General features: G+C 43.9%; 1 protein-coding gene across 1 annotated transcript in view; it reads left to right on the top strand.

Annotated features, from left to right (window-relative positions):
* The first annotated feature begins 7,601 nt into the window (after positions 1-7,601).
* Positions 7,602-19,827, top strand: part of arsa (arylsulfatase A) — a 45,530-nt gene continuing 33,304 nt past the window's right edge. The window contains exons 1-3 of the mRNA XM_073066895.1: positions 7,602-7,902; positions 8,509-8,968; positions 12,883-13,052. Of these exons, the coding sequence (XP_072922996.1) occupies positions 7,667-7,902; positions 8,509-8,968; positions 12,883-13,052 (866 nt within the window). The 5' untranslated portion in view covers positions 7,602-7,666. The remainder of the gene's footprint in view (positions 7,903-8,508; positions 8,969-12,882; positions 13,053-19,827) is intronic.

Genomic DNA, 19,827 nt, shown 5'->3' with positions numbered 1-19,827 from the left:
GCTTAGTACTCTACTCTTTCACCTCAGACAGTTGAGGAAGTTTGGTATGGGCCCCCAGATCCCAAGAACTTTCAACTGGGGCACAATTGAGAGCATCCTGACTGGCTGCATCACTGCCTGGTATGGGAACTGTACCTCCCTCAATAAAAGGACACTGCAGAGAGTGGTGCGGACAGCCCAGTGCATCTGTAGTAGTGAACTTCCCATCATTCAGGACATTTACAAATACAGGTGTTTAAAAAGGGCCTGTAGGATCATTGGGGACCCAAGTCATCCCAACCACAATCTATTCCAGCTGCTACCATCTGGGAAACAGTACTGCAGCATAAAAGCCAGGACCAATAGGCTCTGGGACAGCTTCTTCCACCAGGCCATCAGACTGATAAACTCATGCTGATTTGGAGCCTGCCAGACTCTTTCCTGGGACCACTCACTTGAAGTCCAGTATACCACTACACTACCAGTTGGCATTAAGTGTCATGAACTCTTCCACAAAAACGTACCTGCTCTTGCTGCTTCAGACTGCTTATTTTACAAGCAATGTCATAATCTAGGAAAGCTGTCTGTGGGACATTTGTGAACTTATTACATGAGAGCCAGTTGTAGAAGAACTGATGGAATGGTGGCAAAGGCCTGATGGGCTGAATGGCCTACCTCTGCTCCTATATCCTATGGTCTATGAATGAAGTGTGACCTTGAGAAGGGACTGCAATATAATGCTTCAGAATGACAATGCAACTTCTTATGCTTTGCTGTGATCCAGATCACAGTTCCATCATTGTACTCTTCATGCCTGTGCTGCACCTGGCTAACAGACTCCATATCCAAACCCTGTGCTCTCCTTTGTTTTCCCGGGACTCGATTCTATGCTCAACCAACTTCTCTCCAGAGATTCATCTTAATCCAGAGAGAGAAAACTTGAACAGTGGAATATAAAGGCTCATGAATTAAGGGCTGTTAGGGTGTAGGAATACAAATGAAGAAATACAAACATTGTGAAATGCTGTGCCATAGAACATGGCCAATGGATCTGGCTGAGCCAGTGGAGAGAGAAATTGAGCTAATATCACAGGTAGAATCGGCATTTCTAATATGAAGAGAGAAAGGTGGTTACATGAAGCTGTAGAACTCATTACAAGTGTGTAAGAGTGCAGAACACCCTGGTGGAAAAATTCCTCAATCTTTCATTTCAGCCTCGTTATACAGGATGGGAGACTACAAGTAAATTGGTCAGAGTGGTAACCACGTGGAGAAAATGGCAGTGAACGAAGACTCGGGATCCCACACGTGGACTGAGCAACTGCTCACCTAATTTTCACTTGGTTTCTCCACAATCCCATGAGACTAGGATAAATGCCACTGGTTGCAATAAGTACTGTGCTGTAAGTAACACATAGTAGAGTTTTGCAGGGAAACAGAGTGAATGCAGCAATTACAGATAATTATCTGTAAATAACTTTCACAAAGAGTGTTAGGATCACCCTCCAAGCTGTGTCATGACATTAGAATGTAATAAAGCAATTTTTAGACAATTTTGTTCAAGGTTACAGTGAAAGTGGAGAAAAAAGGAAATTGCTTTCCCTTGAACAGTGTGAAGTAGAGCATAGATTTATAGCCTACCGGTAATTAACTACACATTATTGCTTCCTCAATGGGCTTTCTCACACCAGCTAATAGAGTGGGCAGTACTGTTAACTGTGAAAATTTCATTATCTTCTTCAGCCCATTGCCAATATCAAACCTATACCACTATTTGTGTATATTTGTGTCAACTTTCATATACTGAGCTCACTAGGACTGTCTGGGATAAAGTTTCAACTTGCATCTTCTCCCTTGAGAATGTAAAGCAGCCACCAGGCCAATAGTTTGGCTGAAGTGACGTGAGAAGGGGAGAAGAAATTGCTCGGGTGGTAACTATTTCAGCCAATAGAAATAAAGATATTGGTGATCTCTTTTCTCAGATGTTGAATGTAAGGATGTCATAATCGTCAAGGTAAGTATTCACAGCCAAAGAACAGAGGGATATCTATTTAAAATAGAGAATAGGATGAATTTCTTCAGCCAGAGGGTGGTGAATCTGTGGAATTTATTGCACGGGCAACTGTGGCACCCACGTCATTAGGTATATTTAAAGCAGAGGTTGATAGGTTCTTGACAAACGTACAGTCTCTAGCAAATAAAATTGATGATCTCAGTGCTGGGGGGCTGTATCAGAGGGATATTAGGACCACATGCGTCCATTGTTGCATGGAATCCTGGTTAACCCCTTCCATAGTGATTCAGATAGACAGGTTTACTATACACCGTCAGAATAGGACTGTCGAGTCTCTCAAAAGCAGAGCTGGAGGCCTCATGATCAACTCCTCTTGGTGCACAAATATATCAGTACTGTTCCAATTCTGCTCACCATACCTGTAATATCTCACAATTAAGTGCTGTCCATTTTACCTGCCATGGAAGATTTCAGTCATTTTGGTAGCGGTGTACATTCCACCTCAGATCAATGTCAAACAGGATTCAGATTATCTGAGCTATGTGATCAACATGCAAGAAACAGCACACCCTGACACCTTCATCATCATTTTGGGGGTTGTAACCAGGCCAAACTGAAAACGAAAGTCACTAAATAATTACCATCAACAAATCACTTGTAGTATCGGAGGAAACAACACACTGGACCGCTGTTACACCACCATCAAGAATGCCTACCGTGCTATTCCACGCCCTCACTTCGGAAAGTCTGATCACCTGGCTGTACTTCTACTCCCTGAGTATAGGCAGAGTCTGAAGACTGCAGCACCAGTAGTGAGGACCAAGAAGATATGGACAAGGGAAGCACAGGTGCTCTTACAGGACTGCTTTCAATTGGTGTACTGGACTGCATTTCATTTTCGAATCTGGATGAGTATGTTGTAGTTGCTACCAACTACATAGATACCTGTATGGAAACTTACTGTACATTTCCAAACAAAAGCTATGGAGGAATCAGGACATCTGGCATCTGCCGAGGGCTAGAACTGTGGTATTCAAGTCTGATGACCCAGGTCTGTACAAGAAAACCAGGTATGACATGCAGAAGGCTATTCCATGAGTGAAGAGACAATTCTGAGCGAGGTTGCATACAACATCTGACACACTTGAAATTTGGCAGGGTTTGCATGACATTACTTCCTACAAAGCAAAGCCCAATATCATGAATGCCAGTGATGCTTCACTACCAGATGAGCTCAACACCTTCTATGGCCACTTTGAAAGGGAGAATATAACGACAGCTGTGAAGATCCCTGCTGCACCCAGTGACCCTGTCATCTCTGTCTTGGAGGCCGTCTTTCAGGAGGGTGAACCCTCGCAAGGCAGCAGACCCCAGTGGAATACTTGGTAAGGCTCTGAAACTTGTGCCAACCAACTGGCAGCAGTATTCAAGGACATTTTCTACCTCTCACTGCTGCCGTCAGAATTTCTCACCTGTTTCAAAAAGGCAACAATTATACCAGTGCCTAAGACGAGTTGTGTGAGCTGCCTTAATGTCTATCACCCAGTAGCACCCATATCTAAGGAGATGAAATGCTTTGAGAGGTTGGTCATGGCTAGAGCCAACTCGTGCCTCAACAAGGACCTGGACCCATTGCAATTTGCCTATCACCACAATAGGTCAACGGCAGACGCAATCTCAATGGCTCTTCACATGGCCTTAGACCACCTGGACAATACAAGCACCTATGTCAGGATGCTGTTCATCGACTATAGTTCAGCATTTAATACCATCATTCACACAGTCCTGATTGATAAGTTACAGACCTGGCCTCTGTACCTCCCTCTGCAACTAGATCCTCAACTTCCTAGCCAGAAGACCAGTGTTGATCCTCGCTGATGATCAACACTGACGCACCTCAGGGGTGTGTGCTTAGCCCACTGCTCTGCTTTCTCTATACCCATGACTGTGTGGCTAGGCATAGCTCAAATACGATCTATAAATTTGCTGATGATACAACCATTGTTGGTAGAATCTCAGATGGAGACGAGAGGGTGTACAGGAGTGAGATATACCAACTAGTGGAGCGGTGTCACAGCAACAACCTTGCACTCAATGTCAGTAAGATGAAAGAGCTGATTGTGGACTTCAGGAAGGGTAAGACAAAGGAACCCATACCAATCCTCATAGAGGGATCAGAAGTGGAGAGAGTGAGCAGCTTCAAGTTCCTGGGTGTCAAGATCTCTGAGGACCTAACCTGGCTCCAACTGTAGTTATAAAGAAGGCAAGACAGCGACTATACTTGATCAGGAGTTTGAAGAGATTTGGTATGTCAACAAATACACACAAAAACTTCTATAGATGTACCGTGGACAGCATTCTGACAGGCTGCATCACTGTCTGATTTTTTTTTTGGGGGGGGGCTACTGGACAGGACTGCAGAGAAGCTGCAGAGGATTGTAAACTTAGTTGGCTCCATCTTGGGTACTACCCTTCAAAGTACCCAGGACATCTTCAAGGAGCAGTGTCTCAGAAAGGCAGCATCCATTATTAAGGACCTCCAGCACCAGGGCATGCCCTTTTCTCACTGTTACCATCAGATAGGAGGTACAGAAGTCTGAAGACACACACTCAGCAGTTCAGGAACAGCTTCTTCCCCTCTGCCATCCGATTCCTAAATAGACTTTGAATCCATAAACACCACCTCACTTTTTAAAATATATTTTATATCTGTTTTTGTAGGATTTTAATCTATTCAATACACATATACTGTAATTGATTTACCTATTTATTTAATTATTATTATTTTTCTTCTATATTATGTATTGCATTGAACTGCTGCTGCTAAGTTATCACGTGCCAGTGATAACAAACCTGATTGTGTTTGTGAGAGGTGGTTTTGGTGTTTATGGATTTTTGTGAGGCATTTGACACAGATCTCATTCAGAAAGTCAGGAGGCATGGCATCCAACAACATTGCTGCGTGGACTTGGAATTGGCTTTGCCACAGCAGACAAAGAGTGATAGTAAATGGAGTGTATTCTGTCATGTGTCCGTGACTACTGGTGGTCTGCAAGTACCTGTTCTGGGACCCCTGTGACTTTCATAAATGACTTAGATGAGGAAGTGGAAGGGTGGGTTAGTAAGTTTGCAGATGACAAAATGGCTGGTGACGTGGATAGTGTATAACATTGTTGTAGGTTACAACAGGACAAAAACAGGAGGCAGAGCTGGGCTGAGAAGTGGCATATTGGAAGTGATTTGGGAGTGATTGGAAGTGATTCACCTGAAGGCAGAATACAAGGTAAGTGTCAAGGTTTTAAATAGAGGGACAGAGGGATCCATACATCCCCCAATGTTTGCAGCACAGTTGATAGGGTGAGTGGTGTGTTGTCCTTTGTTAGTTGAGGGATTGAGCTCAGGAGCCTTTAGGTGATGTTGCAGCTCTATAAAACTCTGACTAGACCACACTTAGAGCGTTTGCCTCATTATAGGAACAATGAGGGAAGTTTACAGAGGGTGCAGAAGAAATTAACCTGGATTAGAAAACATGTCTAATGAGAAAAGGCTGAGCAAGCTAGTTCTATTCTCCTTGGAGTAAAGGAGGATGTGAAGTGACTTGATAGAGGTATATAAGATGATAAGAGGCCAAGAAAGGGTGGATAGCCAGCACTATTTTCACAGAGTGGAAATGGCTATTACAGAGGACACAATTTTTAGGTAATTTAAGGAAAATATAAGTGGGGTGTCAGAGGTAAGTACATGGAATGCCCTACTGGGGTTGGTAAAGTACATTAGGGACATTTAAGAGACTCTTACTGTAGGTACATGGATGAATGATAAAATGGAGGGCTATGAAGTGTCAGATTGATCTTGGTGTAGGTTAAAAGGTCAGCACAACCTTGTGGGTTGAAGGGACTGTTTTGTGGAATTCTCTGTCCAATGAAACAGTGGAGGCTACCTCAATAAATAGATTTAAGACAAGGTTGAATAGAGTTGTGCATAATAGGAGAATTAAGGGTTACGGGGAAAAGGCAGGTAGGTGGATATAAGTCCATGGCCAGATCAGGCATGATCTTATTGAATCGTGAACCAAGCTCAACGGGCCAGATGGCAAACTCCTGCACCTATTTCCTATGTTCTTAAAACTGTACATTACAATAAGAAATATATATACATATGAAATTAAACTGGTAGTGCAAAAAGAGAGCAAAAATAGTGAGGTAGTGTACATGGGTTCTTTGTCCATTCAAAAATCTGATGGCAGAGTGGAAGAAACTGTTCCTAAAATATTGGATGTGTATCTTCAGGTTCCTGTAGCTCCTCCTTGATGGTAGCAACGAGAAGAGGGCATGTCCTCGGTAATGGGGGTTTTTAATGACAGATTCCTTCTTTCTGAGGCTCTCCACAGTATACCTGTCATCATCTGAGATTCTACCAACAGCAGCAAGGTCAATAACAACTTTACACATGACGTTTGAGCTATGAGTAGCCACGATCATGTGTGTAAAGAACAGAGCAGTGGGCTAAATGCACATCCTTGAGGTATATAATAGGAAACGTTCAGGATATAGGCCAAAATCCTGGCAAATGGTACTAGATTAGATTGACTAGAATGACTGAGATAGGCCGAAAGGCCCACTTCTGTGCTGTACAACTCAATGAATCGTCCCTCACACTCTTGCAATTTAAAACTACCCTAATTTCTCAATTTCCCTGTTCTGACAAAGGTTCTGCTCTCCATACTTGAGGAAGGATATACTGGCTTTGGAGGCAGTGCAGAGGAGGTTCACCAGGTTGATTCCAGGGATGAAGGGGTTAACCTATGAGGAGAGATTGAGTCGCCTGGGACTGTACTCTCTGGAGTTCAGAAGAATTAGAGGGGATCTTATAGAAACATTCAAAATTTTGAAAGGGATAGATGAGATAGAAGTAGGAAAGTTGTTTCTATTGGTAGGTGAGACTAGAACTGGGGGACATTGCCTCAAGATTCAGGGGGGAAGATTTAGGATGGAGATGAGGAGAAACTGTTTTTCCCAGAGAGTGGTGAATCTGTGGAATTCTCTGCCCAAGGAAGCAGTTGAGGCTTCTTCGCTAAATATATTTAAGATTCAGTTAGATAGAATTTTACATAGTAAGGGAATTCAGGGTTAAGGGGAAAAGGCAGGTAGATAAGAGTTGAGTTTTTGAACAGATCAGCCATGATCTTATTGAATGGTGGGGTAGGCTCGACGGGCCGGATGGCCTACTCCTGCTCCTATTGCGTGCTTTTTTCCCATTGATCAACTGGGAAACTGTTGTTTCCAGCATTTTCAGTTTTTATTCTATTTATTCTCCATCAACTCCAGGATTACACTGAGAATCTGGACGCCACTCATTAGGACCACAATCCCTGCCAGCAAAATTTAAAATTCCTGATTTTTAATTTTCCAGTTTGGATGAAAGATCACTGATCTGCAATATTACCTATGTTTTTCTCTCCACAAATGAAGTATGATCTGAACTTTTCCAGCATACTCTGTTTTACTTCAGCATAATTCTAATGTTCCTCAACGGGCAGTAAAACTGCCTCTTTATTGTTTCTGCCGTGAAAAGAAAGCCTGCGGGTATGACATTCCCGGTTGCTCTGCCTCGCGTTTATCATGTGCATTGTGGAGTTTGGACTGTGCTCCCACTTGCCCGTGTGACCGAGCCATGGCGCCCGCGGAGCCGCTCGGCCTGCTGCTCCTGCTCCTGCTCCCGCTCCGGCTCAGCCTGGCCGTCGCCTCCCGCCCCGGGCTGGTGTTGATCCTGGCCGATGACCTGGGATACGGAGACCTGGGCTGCTTCGGACATCCGAGCTCCCTCACCCCAAATCTGGACCAACTGGCAGCCTCGGGCCGAAGGTTCAGCGATTTCTACAGCGCGGCCAGCGTCTGCAGCCCGTCTCGGTGAGAGGGGAGCCCGAGGCTCGATGGGCCGGGCTGGGCCGGGCCGGGGGCTCAGTGTCTCTCCTTCAGTAACACTACACCTACACCGCCCGCGATTTAACTCTTCCTCTGCTGTTTCGGAAGAGATGAATCAGCAAAAATCGCCAGTTTTTTTAAACCTGCGCGGCGCCTCTGCAAAGCAAGGTGATGATTCCTCCGGTGTGAGGGCATCCCATCACCCCAGAGTTATATGGTACCGACCAAATGCAGGCAGAATAGACTTAATTTTGCATTGTGTTTGGCACAGCCATCGTGAGTTAAAATCCCTTTCATGTTATATGTGCAGGTTCTCAGGACATCGCTGTGGAGCGGCTGAGATTGTAAAGTTCCCAGCTGGCCAAAAACTTAGTTCAAGACAAGTGAAAGTAGAATTAGACTCCACAACTTGTTCAGAAATGCAGCTTAGTTTTACTTAAACAAATGATGTTTGACTCACGTGCTTTCACCTTAGTGATGACTTCACTAGGGATCCTCACAAAGGTTTCTCAGTAATTTAAAGAAAAATGTAGTGCCGCTTTTTATTTTTACAGTGATTGATAATGATCATGTTGTGCTTCTTCCTCTCAGGGCAGCCTTGCTCACAGGCCGTTACCCTACGCGATCAGGAATTTTCCCAGGCGTCTTCTACCCTGGGTCAAAGGGGGGACTGCCACTAAATGAAACTACAGTTGCTGAGTTGTTGAAGCAGCAAGGATATGTCACTGCCATGGTGGGGAAATGGCATTTGGGCTATGGATTAAATGGGACTTACTTACCCATCCACCATGGTTTTGATGAATTCCTGGGTGTTCCATACTCCCACGACCAGGGTCCCTGCCAGAATTTGACCTGTTTCCCACCGGACACCAAGTGTTATGGAAAGTGTGATCAAGGAGTGGTCCTCTTGCCCCTAATCAGGAATAACATGGTGGTTGAGCAGCCGGTCAGCTTTCCCGAGCTTACTCCACAGTACGATCACTTTGCAAGAGACTTCATTCTAAGAGCAGCACAACAACAAAAGCCATTCTTCCTTTATTACGCATCACATGTGAGTAACTTAACATTATGCAAATTTTCTGTCTGGGCTGACTTGGTCCAGCAAGTTGTGTTCCGTTCTGGGTTGCCACATTATAAGAAGGATGGGAAACTTTGGAGAGTATGCAGATGAGATTTGGCAGCCTGGATTATAAGCATATCTCTGAGGAAAGGTTGTGTGAACTAGGGCTTTTCTCTTTAGTGCAAACAAGGATGAGAGGTTATTTGATAGACACGTATAGGCAGCCAGTGTCTTTCTTTGGCTAACACGAGGGGGCAAAATTTTGAGGCACTTGGAGGAAAGTAGAGGTGAGATGTCAGAGACAGGTGAAGTTTTTTACTTGCACAAAGTAGTAAGTGCATGGAATGCACTGCCGGGGGTGGTAGCACAGGTAGCTACATTGGGAAAATGTAAAAGAGACTTAGATAGGCATATGGATGAAAGAAAAATGAAGGGCTATGTGGGAGGCAGCATCACATTGATCTTAGAATAGGTTATAAGGTTGGCACAACAATGAGGGCTGAAAGACCATAAGACATGGGAGCAGAGTTAGGTTATTTGGCCCATCAAGTCTGTTCCACCATTCGATCATGGTTGATTCTTTTTTATCCTCTTCTCAGCTCCACTCCCCGACCTTCTCCCTGTAACCTTTGATGCCATGTACAATTGAGAACCTATTAAGCTCTGCCTTAAATATTCCCAATGACCTGGCCTCCACAGCTGCCTGTGGTAACAAATTTCACAAATTCACCACCCTCAGGATAATGAAAGACCTGTACTGTTCTATGTTCTAATACTTAAGCCTTTCCATCCTTGTCCTCTCAACCCTTTGAGATTTCTTGAATGGGCCAGTCCTGACCCCTTGTGCTTACCTGATTTTCTCTGATCCACTAGCTCCTCTGCATTCATCTACTGAGGCCTTAATCTGTTACTATAGTTGGATCTTGGGACACAAGAAATCAGAGTTTGATTCTGGAGAGGGAGCATGAGAAACAGCTACCTCATCCAAAGATAGCAGATGCGGAATTTACCCACTCTGAGTAGTGATGACAAATAAAAACACAGGACTCTTTTGAGCCCCTGTAATTGGAATGAGCGCACTTTAAAGCCTTTAGCGAGGACGCACTGGAGGGCATGCCCAATGCCCGCAGCCAGGGTAATTCCAGCTCCAATAGCATTTATTAAACTCTGGTATTCTTTCCTACAACTCTGCCATGGAGAGTCCCAAGCCTGGCTGTTGAAAGGAGAAGGGTTGAGCATGGGGCTAGCTGAAATCCAGTGCTACTGCAACCAACAGAAGTTCCAAAAACCATCCCTGGGAGGGGAAGGATACACCAAGATTGGAAAGCTTGAAAGACTGGCCCAGGACAGAGGACTCTGGCAAGCTGCTGTACACAGCCTATGCCCCATTGGCTAACCAGCACATTCTTCTTACTTCCTGTAAGAGACTGTTAGTCCTACTTTGACCACGCGTTTCGTTCCTCTCCCAGTAGTTTCTGATGTAACCTAGTGTCAACTTACATCTGATTATATAGATTTTGGAAGTTTGGATTGAAGAATCAATAATGTTTTGATTTAGATGCCAGTGTGTGCTTGTGATACACTACTGTACTAAGTGTGTGCTGGTGCTAAACTACTATACTACGTGTGCTCTTGATACACTACTGTACTACATGTGCTCGTGATACACTACTGTACTATGTGTGCTCATGATACACTACTGTACTAAGTGTGGGCTTATGAAACACTACTGTGTTTCATGTTTGTGCTCATGATACACTACTGTACTTCATGTGTACTCTTGATGCACTACTGTACTAATATGGCACAAACTTATTATATTCATTATTCTGGGCACTGGAACAACCATATTTGTGTTGTTTTTGTGATCAGTTTTTCATCAATTTTTACAACATTCTGACAAACCTATCTGTCTCCCTGTGACCTACTGCAAACCTGTCTTTGTCTTCCTGATGTTCAAAGTAAAATTTATTATCAGAGCACATGTCACCAAATACAGCAAATCTTAATAGCTGTGAACTGGGCAAGGGACAACAAACTGTGCAAATGTAAATATAGGTAAAAAGCAATAAATAACCAGCTTGAAATAGCAGGATAAAGGGTCCTTAAAGTGAAACCATCAGTTGTGGGAACACCAGCAGTAGAATGAATGTGGTTATCCCCTTTTGTTTAAGAGCCTGATGGTTGAGGGGTAGTAACTGTTCTTGAACCTGGTGATATGAGTCCTGAAGCACTTGTACCTTCTACCTGATGGCAGCAGTGAGAAAAAAGCATAGTCTGGGTGGTGAGGATTTTTGTTGACTGATGTTGCTTTTCTACAGCAACATTTCATGTAGATGTGCTCAATGGTTGGGAGGGTTTTACCCGTGATGTACTGGGCTGAATCCACTACCTTTTACAGGATTTTCCACTCAAAGGCATCGGTGTTCCCAAACCAGGCCATAATGCAGTCAGTCAGCACACTTTCCACCACACATCTATAGAAGTTCGACTAGGTTTTTGATCACATGTTGAATCTCCACGGACTCCTGAGGAAGTAGAGGTGCTGTTGTGCTTTCTTTGCAATTATATTTATATTTGGGATATTTGGACTATGTAACAGTTCCTTCCCCCAAGCTATCAGACTCCTCAATACCCAAAGCCTGGACTGACACCTTGCCCTACTGTCCTGTTTATTATTTATTGTAATGCCTGCACTGTTTTTGTATACTTTATGCAGTCCAGTGTAGGCCTGTAGTCTAGTATAGCTTTCTCTGTGTTGTTTTTTTTTATTACGTAGTTCAGTCTAGTTTTTTGTACTGTGTCATGTAACACCATGGTCCTGAAAAAACGTCGTCTCATTTTTACTATGCACTGTACCAGCAGTTATGGTCGAAATGACAATAAAAGTTGACTTGACGACTTGAGAAAAGGTCCTCTGAGATAGTGGTACCCAGGAATTTAAAGTGACTGCCCTTCTCCACCTCTGATCCTCATGGACCTCTAGTTTCCCTCTCCTGAAGTCCACAATCAGTTCCTTGGTCTTACTGACATGATTGTTGTTATTACACTACTCAGCCAAAGTTTCATTCTCCCTCCTGTACCCTGATCCATCACCACCTTTGATACAGCCCACAACAGTGGTGTTATCAGCAAGTTTGCATATGGTGTTGGAGCTGTACTTGGCTGCATAGGTGTAAAATGAGTAGAGCTACAAGAGGAGGATGTTTTCCTAAGAGGTTGTCTATGGTGGGTCCGCTGGTGGCTGTAGAGGCCGATCTGGGATCCACGTATCTTGGTGCAGGGTGGGCAAGAGTAAATGGTGGCTGTAGTTAGTGGTTGGGTCTTCCATTTGTTCAGTCTTTCACAGCTGCTGTTTGTTCTCTTGTGGCACAACGCCCTCCTGAACAGATTTCCTCCAGGTGTGCAATGTCTTCCCATTTTTTGGGTGTAATGTTGAATTTCTTTGGGCTGATTTTGATGTTACCTTTGAAACATTTTATTTTTGCCCACCAGGGCTCGCTGACCTTCCTTCAACTGGGAGTAACGGATCTGAGAGAGGCATCCCGATGACGTGACCTATCCATCGGAGTTGGTGTCATTTTTTTGGAGGTGGAGATGCTGTTCATGTTGGCCTCCTCCAGTACGCTGGTGTTAGTGCGCCTCTCCTCCCAGCTGATCCTCATAATCTGTCATAGGGATCTTTGGTGGTGTTGTTCCAGGGTTTCCGGTGCCTACTGTAATGTTCTGTGCAGTTCTAATGGAAACCTGGTACATTCTGCCAAGTGCATTGAATAGGTGGAGCGTTCCACCCTGTACTCAACAACTCTGGTAAACACACAGGTGCTGAGGGAATACATGCAGGTGGAGGCTGGATATCAACTGCAGTGGCAATCCTAATCCTAATCTTCTATTCCTGTTTGCAGCATACCCATTATCCACAGTTTGCAAGTGCAGATTTTACAAGAAAGTCGATGAGGGGCCCTCTGGGAGACGCACTGATGGAATTTGATGGTTCGGTGGGGCAGATACTGAAGGCTTTACGTGATGCTGGAGTGGAGAATAACACGTTAATCTTCTTCACCAGTGATAATGGGTATGTTGAATTGGAAGTACACAGGCTTGTTGTCTAAGTCCAAAATGTGTTAGACTATAGAGATAATTTCTAACCTTTCTTATTTATTTTAGGGATCTGGTGTTGCTGACAAGACTAGGACTTATTTCTGTTGCTTTTTGCCCAAGGAAATGGTGCACCACTGTTGCAGGATTTTCCTGTATTTTGCTGCATTCTTTTTACCCTCTACCTTCAAAGCCTTCCAGGCCTGCTGCAGTGAGACATTCCCAAAGCAACCGCTATGCTTCATGGTGTGTTTCTGATGATGTACGCTGTTTGGCATACACCAAACACAGCGTTTACATTGATATCCAAAAAACTTAACTTTGGTTTCATCAGATCATAGAACTTTCTTCCAACTGACTTCAGAACCTCCCACTTGCCTTCTGGCAAACTTTAGCCGAGATTTCATGTTAGTTTTTTTTCAACGGTGGCTTTTTCTTTGCCACTCTCCCAGAAAGCTGCAACTGGTGAAGCACCCGGCAACAGGAGACTGTTGTATGCACAGTCTCTCCCATCTCAGCCACTGAAGCTTGTAACTCCTCCAGAGGTGTCATAGGTCTCTTGCTGGCCTCCTTCACTAGTCCCCTCCCTCACTCAGTTTTTGAGGACGGCCTGCTCTAGGCAGATTTATAGTTGAGCCATATTATTTCCATTTCTTGATGATTTACTTAACTGTACTCCTAGAGGTATTCAGTGACTAGGACATTTTCTTGTATCCATCTCCTGACTTGGGCTTTTCAATAATCTTTTCACAGAGTTGCTTGGAGTATTCTTTTGTTTTCAAGGTGTAGTTTTTGCCAGGATACTAACTGACCAAGCAGTTGGACTTTCTAGATACAGGTGTATTTTACTACTATCAATTGAAACACCTTGACTGCAGATGTTGATCTCCATTTAACTAATTATGTGACTTCTAAGACCAGCTGGCTGCAACCAGTGATGACTTGGTGACTATACACACACACACACACACACACACACACACACACACACACACACACACACACACACACACACACACACACACACACACACACACACACACACACACACACACACACACACACACTTCACACCTTGACCTCATAGTAATGTTGTCTCATTTGGCTGTATTCATGTATGGTTAAATGACAATGAAGCAAATTGAATTGAAATTCTGGTTTTTGCCCACTGCATAACTGATCACCCCATTTGTCAACTCCATGAGCAAGGTAAATCTACCTGTCGAGACCAGTGTTCATATGGATTAGACGGAGAGTCAGAAGGTACATTCAATCAAACAGTGTAAATTCTGAGATTCAGGATCGTAGGTTGCTTGATCTGGAATCTCTTTGTGAAAGTTTCTTTGTGATCAAGATACAGTGATCAAGAAATCAAAATAAATTGGCATTAAATTAGTATGGGAGTTGGAGGGAGGTAAATTTTATAATTTCATTAAGGAGAATTTAATGTGAAAAGCAGTAAATTGATGAGATGCTGGCTAGATCAATAATCCAGATTCTTTGTGTCTGAGTTAGGACTTGATATTTCAAGCAAATAATGGTATCAAATACACAAAAAAAACTTAAAATCTACTTCAGTGGTTATTGTGGAATCAGCCATAGTGTGAGTAGAATTAGAATGAGGTTTTATATCACCAGCATATGTCATGAAATTTGTTGTCTTTGCAGCAGTAGTTCAATGCAATACATGATGAATATATAAAAAAATGAATTGTAGAAAGTAAATGTATGTATATTAAATAGTTAAGGTAAGTAGTGCAGTAACAGAATTTAAAACGGAAGTACCGTAGATGTCGGATTATAAGCCGCTACTTTTTTCCCACATTTTGAACAGCTTTGAACACTGCGACCTTTACTACGGTGCGGCTAATGCATGATTTTTTTTCATGCCGCCAAAAACATTTTGCCTCGTAACAGTAGACCAATAAAATTGATGAGTAGTTCACAGAGGTCCAATGAAATTGTACGATAAATCAAGCGCACTTTCACAATTAAATTATTGTAAATCAGTCATTTGTACTCACCCTCATCAACATGGAAAACACTCGAAGAAAAGCATTGTGCTGCCTTTATGGCAGTTATTTAGTTTATAATATTTTCGCTTAGTAATTCATTTGTTAGTTAAAGTTAGAAGAGTTTTAACTATATTTGTTTTCTGTACTACATCGCGGGATGCTATGACGTCACACCCGGTTTCGCCGCGTCTTGTGGGAAAAATGCCGTTTGCGATAAACGGGAAGGAGGGGGCGAGCACATTACGCGAGCGGCATTAGATCTGAGCGAACGCTACTTTTAAGTTAAAGGCGATCAATAACTTTTCCTGGTAGGCTGCAGTATATATATTTTTTACCAGTCGTTAGGAGATATTGGAATGTTGTTCAGTAAAAAAGTATACGCAACGTATATTTAAAAGTAGCCGCGTTACAGGCACGGTTCGAAAAAAAGCATTTGCAATATGTATTTGTTTATGTTACCATATGGATTTAATTAAAAGTTAAAAAATCCTCACGTGTAATATCTTTCTGTGTAAATATCTCATATTACAACGTGGGACACCTGCGGCCGAAAATCCAGTGCGGCCTGTACAAGTACAAAATTGATTTTCTTTCTAAAATTAGAGCCAGCGGCTTTTAATCAGGTGCGCTCTGTAGTGCGAAATCTACGGTAGTGAAGTAGTGGTCATGGGTTTAAAGTCCATTTAGGAATCGGTTGGGAGAGGGGAACTAGCTGTTCCTGAATTGCTGAATGTCTGCCATCAGGCTTCTGTACTTCCTTCCTGATAATAACAATAGACAATAGACAATAGGTGCAGAAGTAGACCATTCGGCCCCTCGAGCCTGCAACGCCATTTTGAGATCATGGCTGATCAATTCCTTATCAATACCCGGTTCCTGCCTTGTCCCCATATCCCTTGATTCCCTATCCATAAGATACCTATCTAGCTCCTTCTTGAAAGCATCCAGAGAATTGGCCTCCACTACCTTCTGAGGCAGTGCATTCCAGACCCCCACAACTCTCTGGGAGAGGAAGTTTTTCCTTAACTCTGTCCTAAATGACCTACCCCTTATTCTCAAACCATGCCCTCTGGTACTGGACTCTCCCAGCATCTGGAACATATTTCCTGCCTCTATCTTGTCCAATCCCTTAATAATCTTATATGTTTCAATCAAATCCCCTCTCAATCTCCTTAATTCCAGTGTGTACAAGCCCAGTCTCTCTAACCTCTCTGCGTAAGACAGTCCAGACATCCCAGGAATTAACCTCATGAATCTACGCTGCACTTCCCCTACAGCCAGGATGTCCTTCCTTAACCCTGGAGACCAAAACTGTACACAGTACTCCAGGTGTGATCTCACCAGGGCTCTGTACAAATGCAAGAGGATTTCCTTGCTCTTGTACTCAATTCCCTTTGTAATAAAGGCCAACATTCCATTAGCCTTCTTCACTGCCTGCTGCACTTGCTCATTCACCTTCAGTGACTGATGAACAAGGACTCCGAGATCTCTTTGTATTACTCCCTTACCCAACTCTATACCGTTCAGATAATAATCTGCCTTCCTGTTCTTACTCCCAAAGTGGATAACCTCACACTTATTCACATTAAACGCCATCTGCCAAGTATCTGCCCACTCACCTAGCCTATCCAAGTCACCCTGAATTCTCCTAACATCCTCATCACATGTCACACTGCCACCCAGCTTAGTATCATCAGCAAATTTGCTGATGTTATTTTCTATGCCTTCATCCAAATCGTTAACATAAATGGTAAACAGCTGTGGTCCCAATACCGAGCCCTATGGCACCCCACTAGTCACCACCTGCCATTCCGAGAAACACCCATTCACCGCTACCCTTTGCTTTCTATCTGCCAACCAGTTTTCTATCCATGTCAATGCCTTCCCCCCGATGCCCTGAGCTTTGATTTTACCCACCAATCTTCTATGTGGGACCTTATCAAATGCCTTCTGAAAATCGAGGTACACTACATCCACTGGATCTCCCCCGTCTAACTTCCTGGTTACATCCTCGAAAAGCTCCAACAGATTAGTCAAGCATGATTTACCCTTGGTAAATCCATGCTGGCTCGGCCCAATCCTATCACTGCTATCTAGATATGCCACTATTTCATCCTTAATAATGGACTCTAGCATCTTCCCCACTACTGATGTTAGGCTGACAGGACGATAGTTCTCTGTTTTCTCCCTCCCTCCTTTCTTAAAAAGTGGGATAACATTAGCCATTCTCCAATCCTCAGGAACTGATCCTGAATCTAAGGAACATTGGAAAATGATTACCAATGTATCCGCAATTTCCAGAGCCACCTCCTTTAGTACCCGAGGGTGCAGACCATCTGGACCTGGGGTTTTGTCAGCCTTCAGTCCCATCAGTCTTCTCATCACCGTTTCCTTCCGAATGTCAATCTGTTTCATTTCCTCTGTTACCCTATGTCCTTGACCCATCCATACATCTGGGAGATTGCTTGTGTCTTCCTTAGTGAAAACAGATCTAAAGTATTCATTAAATTGTTCTGCCATTTCTCTGTTTCCCATAACAATTTCACCCAATTCATTCAAGGGCCCAACATTGTTCTTAACTATCTTCTTTCTCTTCACATACCTAAAAAAGCTTTTGCTATCTTCCTTTATATTCCTGGCTAGCTTGCGTTCGTACCTCATTTTTTCTCCCCGTATTGTCTTTTTAGTTAAGTTCTGTTGTTCCTTAAAAACTTCCCAATCATCTGTCCTCCCACTCACCTTAGCTCTGTCATATTTCCTTTTTTTTTAATGCTATGCAGTCTCTGACTTCCTTTGTCAACCACTGAGGCCCCTTTCCCCTCTTTGAATCCTTCCTTCTCTGGGGGATGAACTGATTTTGCACCTTGTGCATTATTCCCAAGAATACCTGCCATTGCTGTTCCACTGTCTTTTCTGCTAGGCTATCCGTCCAGTCAACTTTGGCCAGCTCCTCCCTCATGGCTCCATAGTTTCCCCTGTTCATCTGCAACACTGACACCTCTGAGCTGCCCTTATCCTTCTCAAATTGCAGATAAAAGTTTATCATATTGTGATCACTACCTCCTAATGGCTCCTTTACTGTGAGATCGCTTATCAAATCCTGTTCATTACATAACACTAAATCCAGAATAGTTTTGTCTCTGGTCGGCTCTCGTACAAGCTGTTCCAAGAATGCATCCCGTAGGCACTCTACAAACTCCCTATCCTGTGGTCCAGCACCAACCTGATTCTCCCAGTTCACCTGCATGTTGAAATCCCCCATAACTACTGCGACATTACCTTTGCCACATGCCAATGTTAACTCCCTATTCAACTTGCACCCAATATCCATGCTACTGTTTGATGGCCTGTAGACAACACCCATTTGGGTCCTTTTGCCCTTACTGTTCCTCAGTTCTATCCACACGGACTCTACTTCTCCTGACCCTATGTCCCCCCTTGCAAAGGACTGAATCTCATTCCTCACCAACAGGGCCACCCCACCCCCTCTGCCCACATTTCTGTCCCTACGATAGCACGTATACCTTTGTACATTCATTTCCCAGGTCTGATCTCCCTGCAGCCATGTCTCCGTTATCCCAACAACATCATAGTTACCCATTCGCACCTGGGCTTCAAGCTCATCCGTCTTATTCCTGACACTTTGTGCATTCAGATATAGAATTTTTAACCCATTTCTCCTCTCTCTGTTTGAATCGCTGCCTATTGTGCTTAACCCAGCTCCCCGAACTCCAATCGGGCTATACGCCCCTAGAATGTTGTTGTTCTTCCTACATTTACTTATTCTTGCAACACATTTAACTCCATGTTCCGTCAGACCATCCCTCTGTACACGAGTGCTCCTTATCACTTGTTCCGCCCCACCTTCCTCTACTACACACTTAATATTCCGGAACCGTGTAGTCCCCACCTGTCCTTTATTCATCCTCTTGCTATCCTCTCTCACGTTCTGGATCCCCGCCCCCTGCAAATTTAGTTTAACCCCCCCCCCCCCCCCAAGAAGCTCTAGCAAACTTCCCTGCAAGAATGTTAGTACCGCTCCAGTTTAGGTGTAAACCGTCCCTTCGGAACAGATCCCACCTTCCCTGGAACAAGGCCCAATTATCCACAAACCTGAAGCCCTCCCTCCTGCACCATCCTCTCTGCCACGTATTAATCTTTATAATCCTCCTGTTCCTTGCCTCACTCGCACGTGGCACAGGTAGCAATCCTGAGATTGTTACCCTGGAGGTCCTGCTCTTCAGCTTCGCACCTAACTCCCTGAACTCCCTACGCAGGACCCCCTCACTCATCCTACCCACGTCATTGGTCCCTACATGGACCACAACATCTGGATTCTTGCCCTCCCTCTCGAGAATAACCTGCACCCAATCTGAGATGTCTCGGACCACGGCACCAGGGAAGCAACATACCATCCAAGACTCCCGATCTTCCCCACAAAATCTCCTATCCGCTCCCCTGACTATAGAATCCCCTATCACTACCATAACAATGAAAAGGGGGCATGTCCTTGGTGGTGGGGGACAGTGGTAGAGGGGCCAGGCTTAGGCTGAATGGACTTTGACGACAACAGGCTTGGGCAGGGACAGGCAGAGGTTTCAAGTAAGTTTCGACTAAGTATGTTTCATTTCTGTTAGTACATGTGCTGAGAATAGGTTTGGAGTTAGTGGCATGTTCCTTGTGTGAGATATGGGAACTTTGGGAGACCTCCAGTCTCCCTGATTACTACATCTGCAT

This window comes from Hemitrygon akajei, chromosome 14 (assembly GCF_048418815.1).
Source record: "Hemitrygon akajei chromosome 14, sHemAka1.3, whole genome shotgun sequence".
Classification (NCBI taxonomy): Eukaryota; Metazoa; Chordata; class Chondrichthyes; order Myliobatiformes; family Dasyatidae; genus Hemitrygon; species Hemitrygon akajei.
The sequence above is the reverse complement of the archived record's forward strand: the minus strand, read 5'-3'. Positions and strand labels throughout refer to the sequence as shown.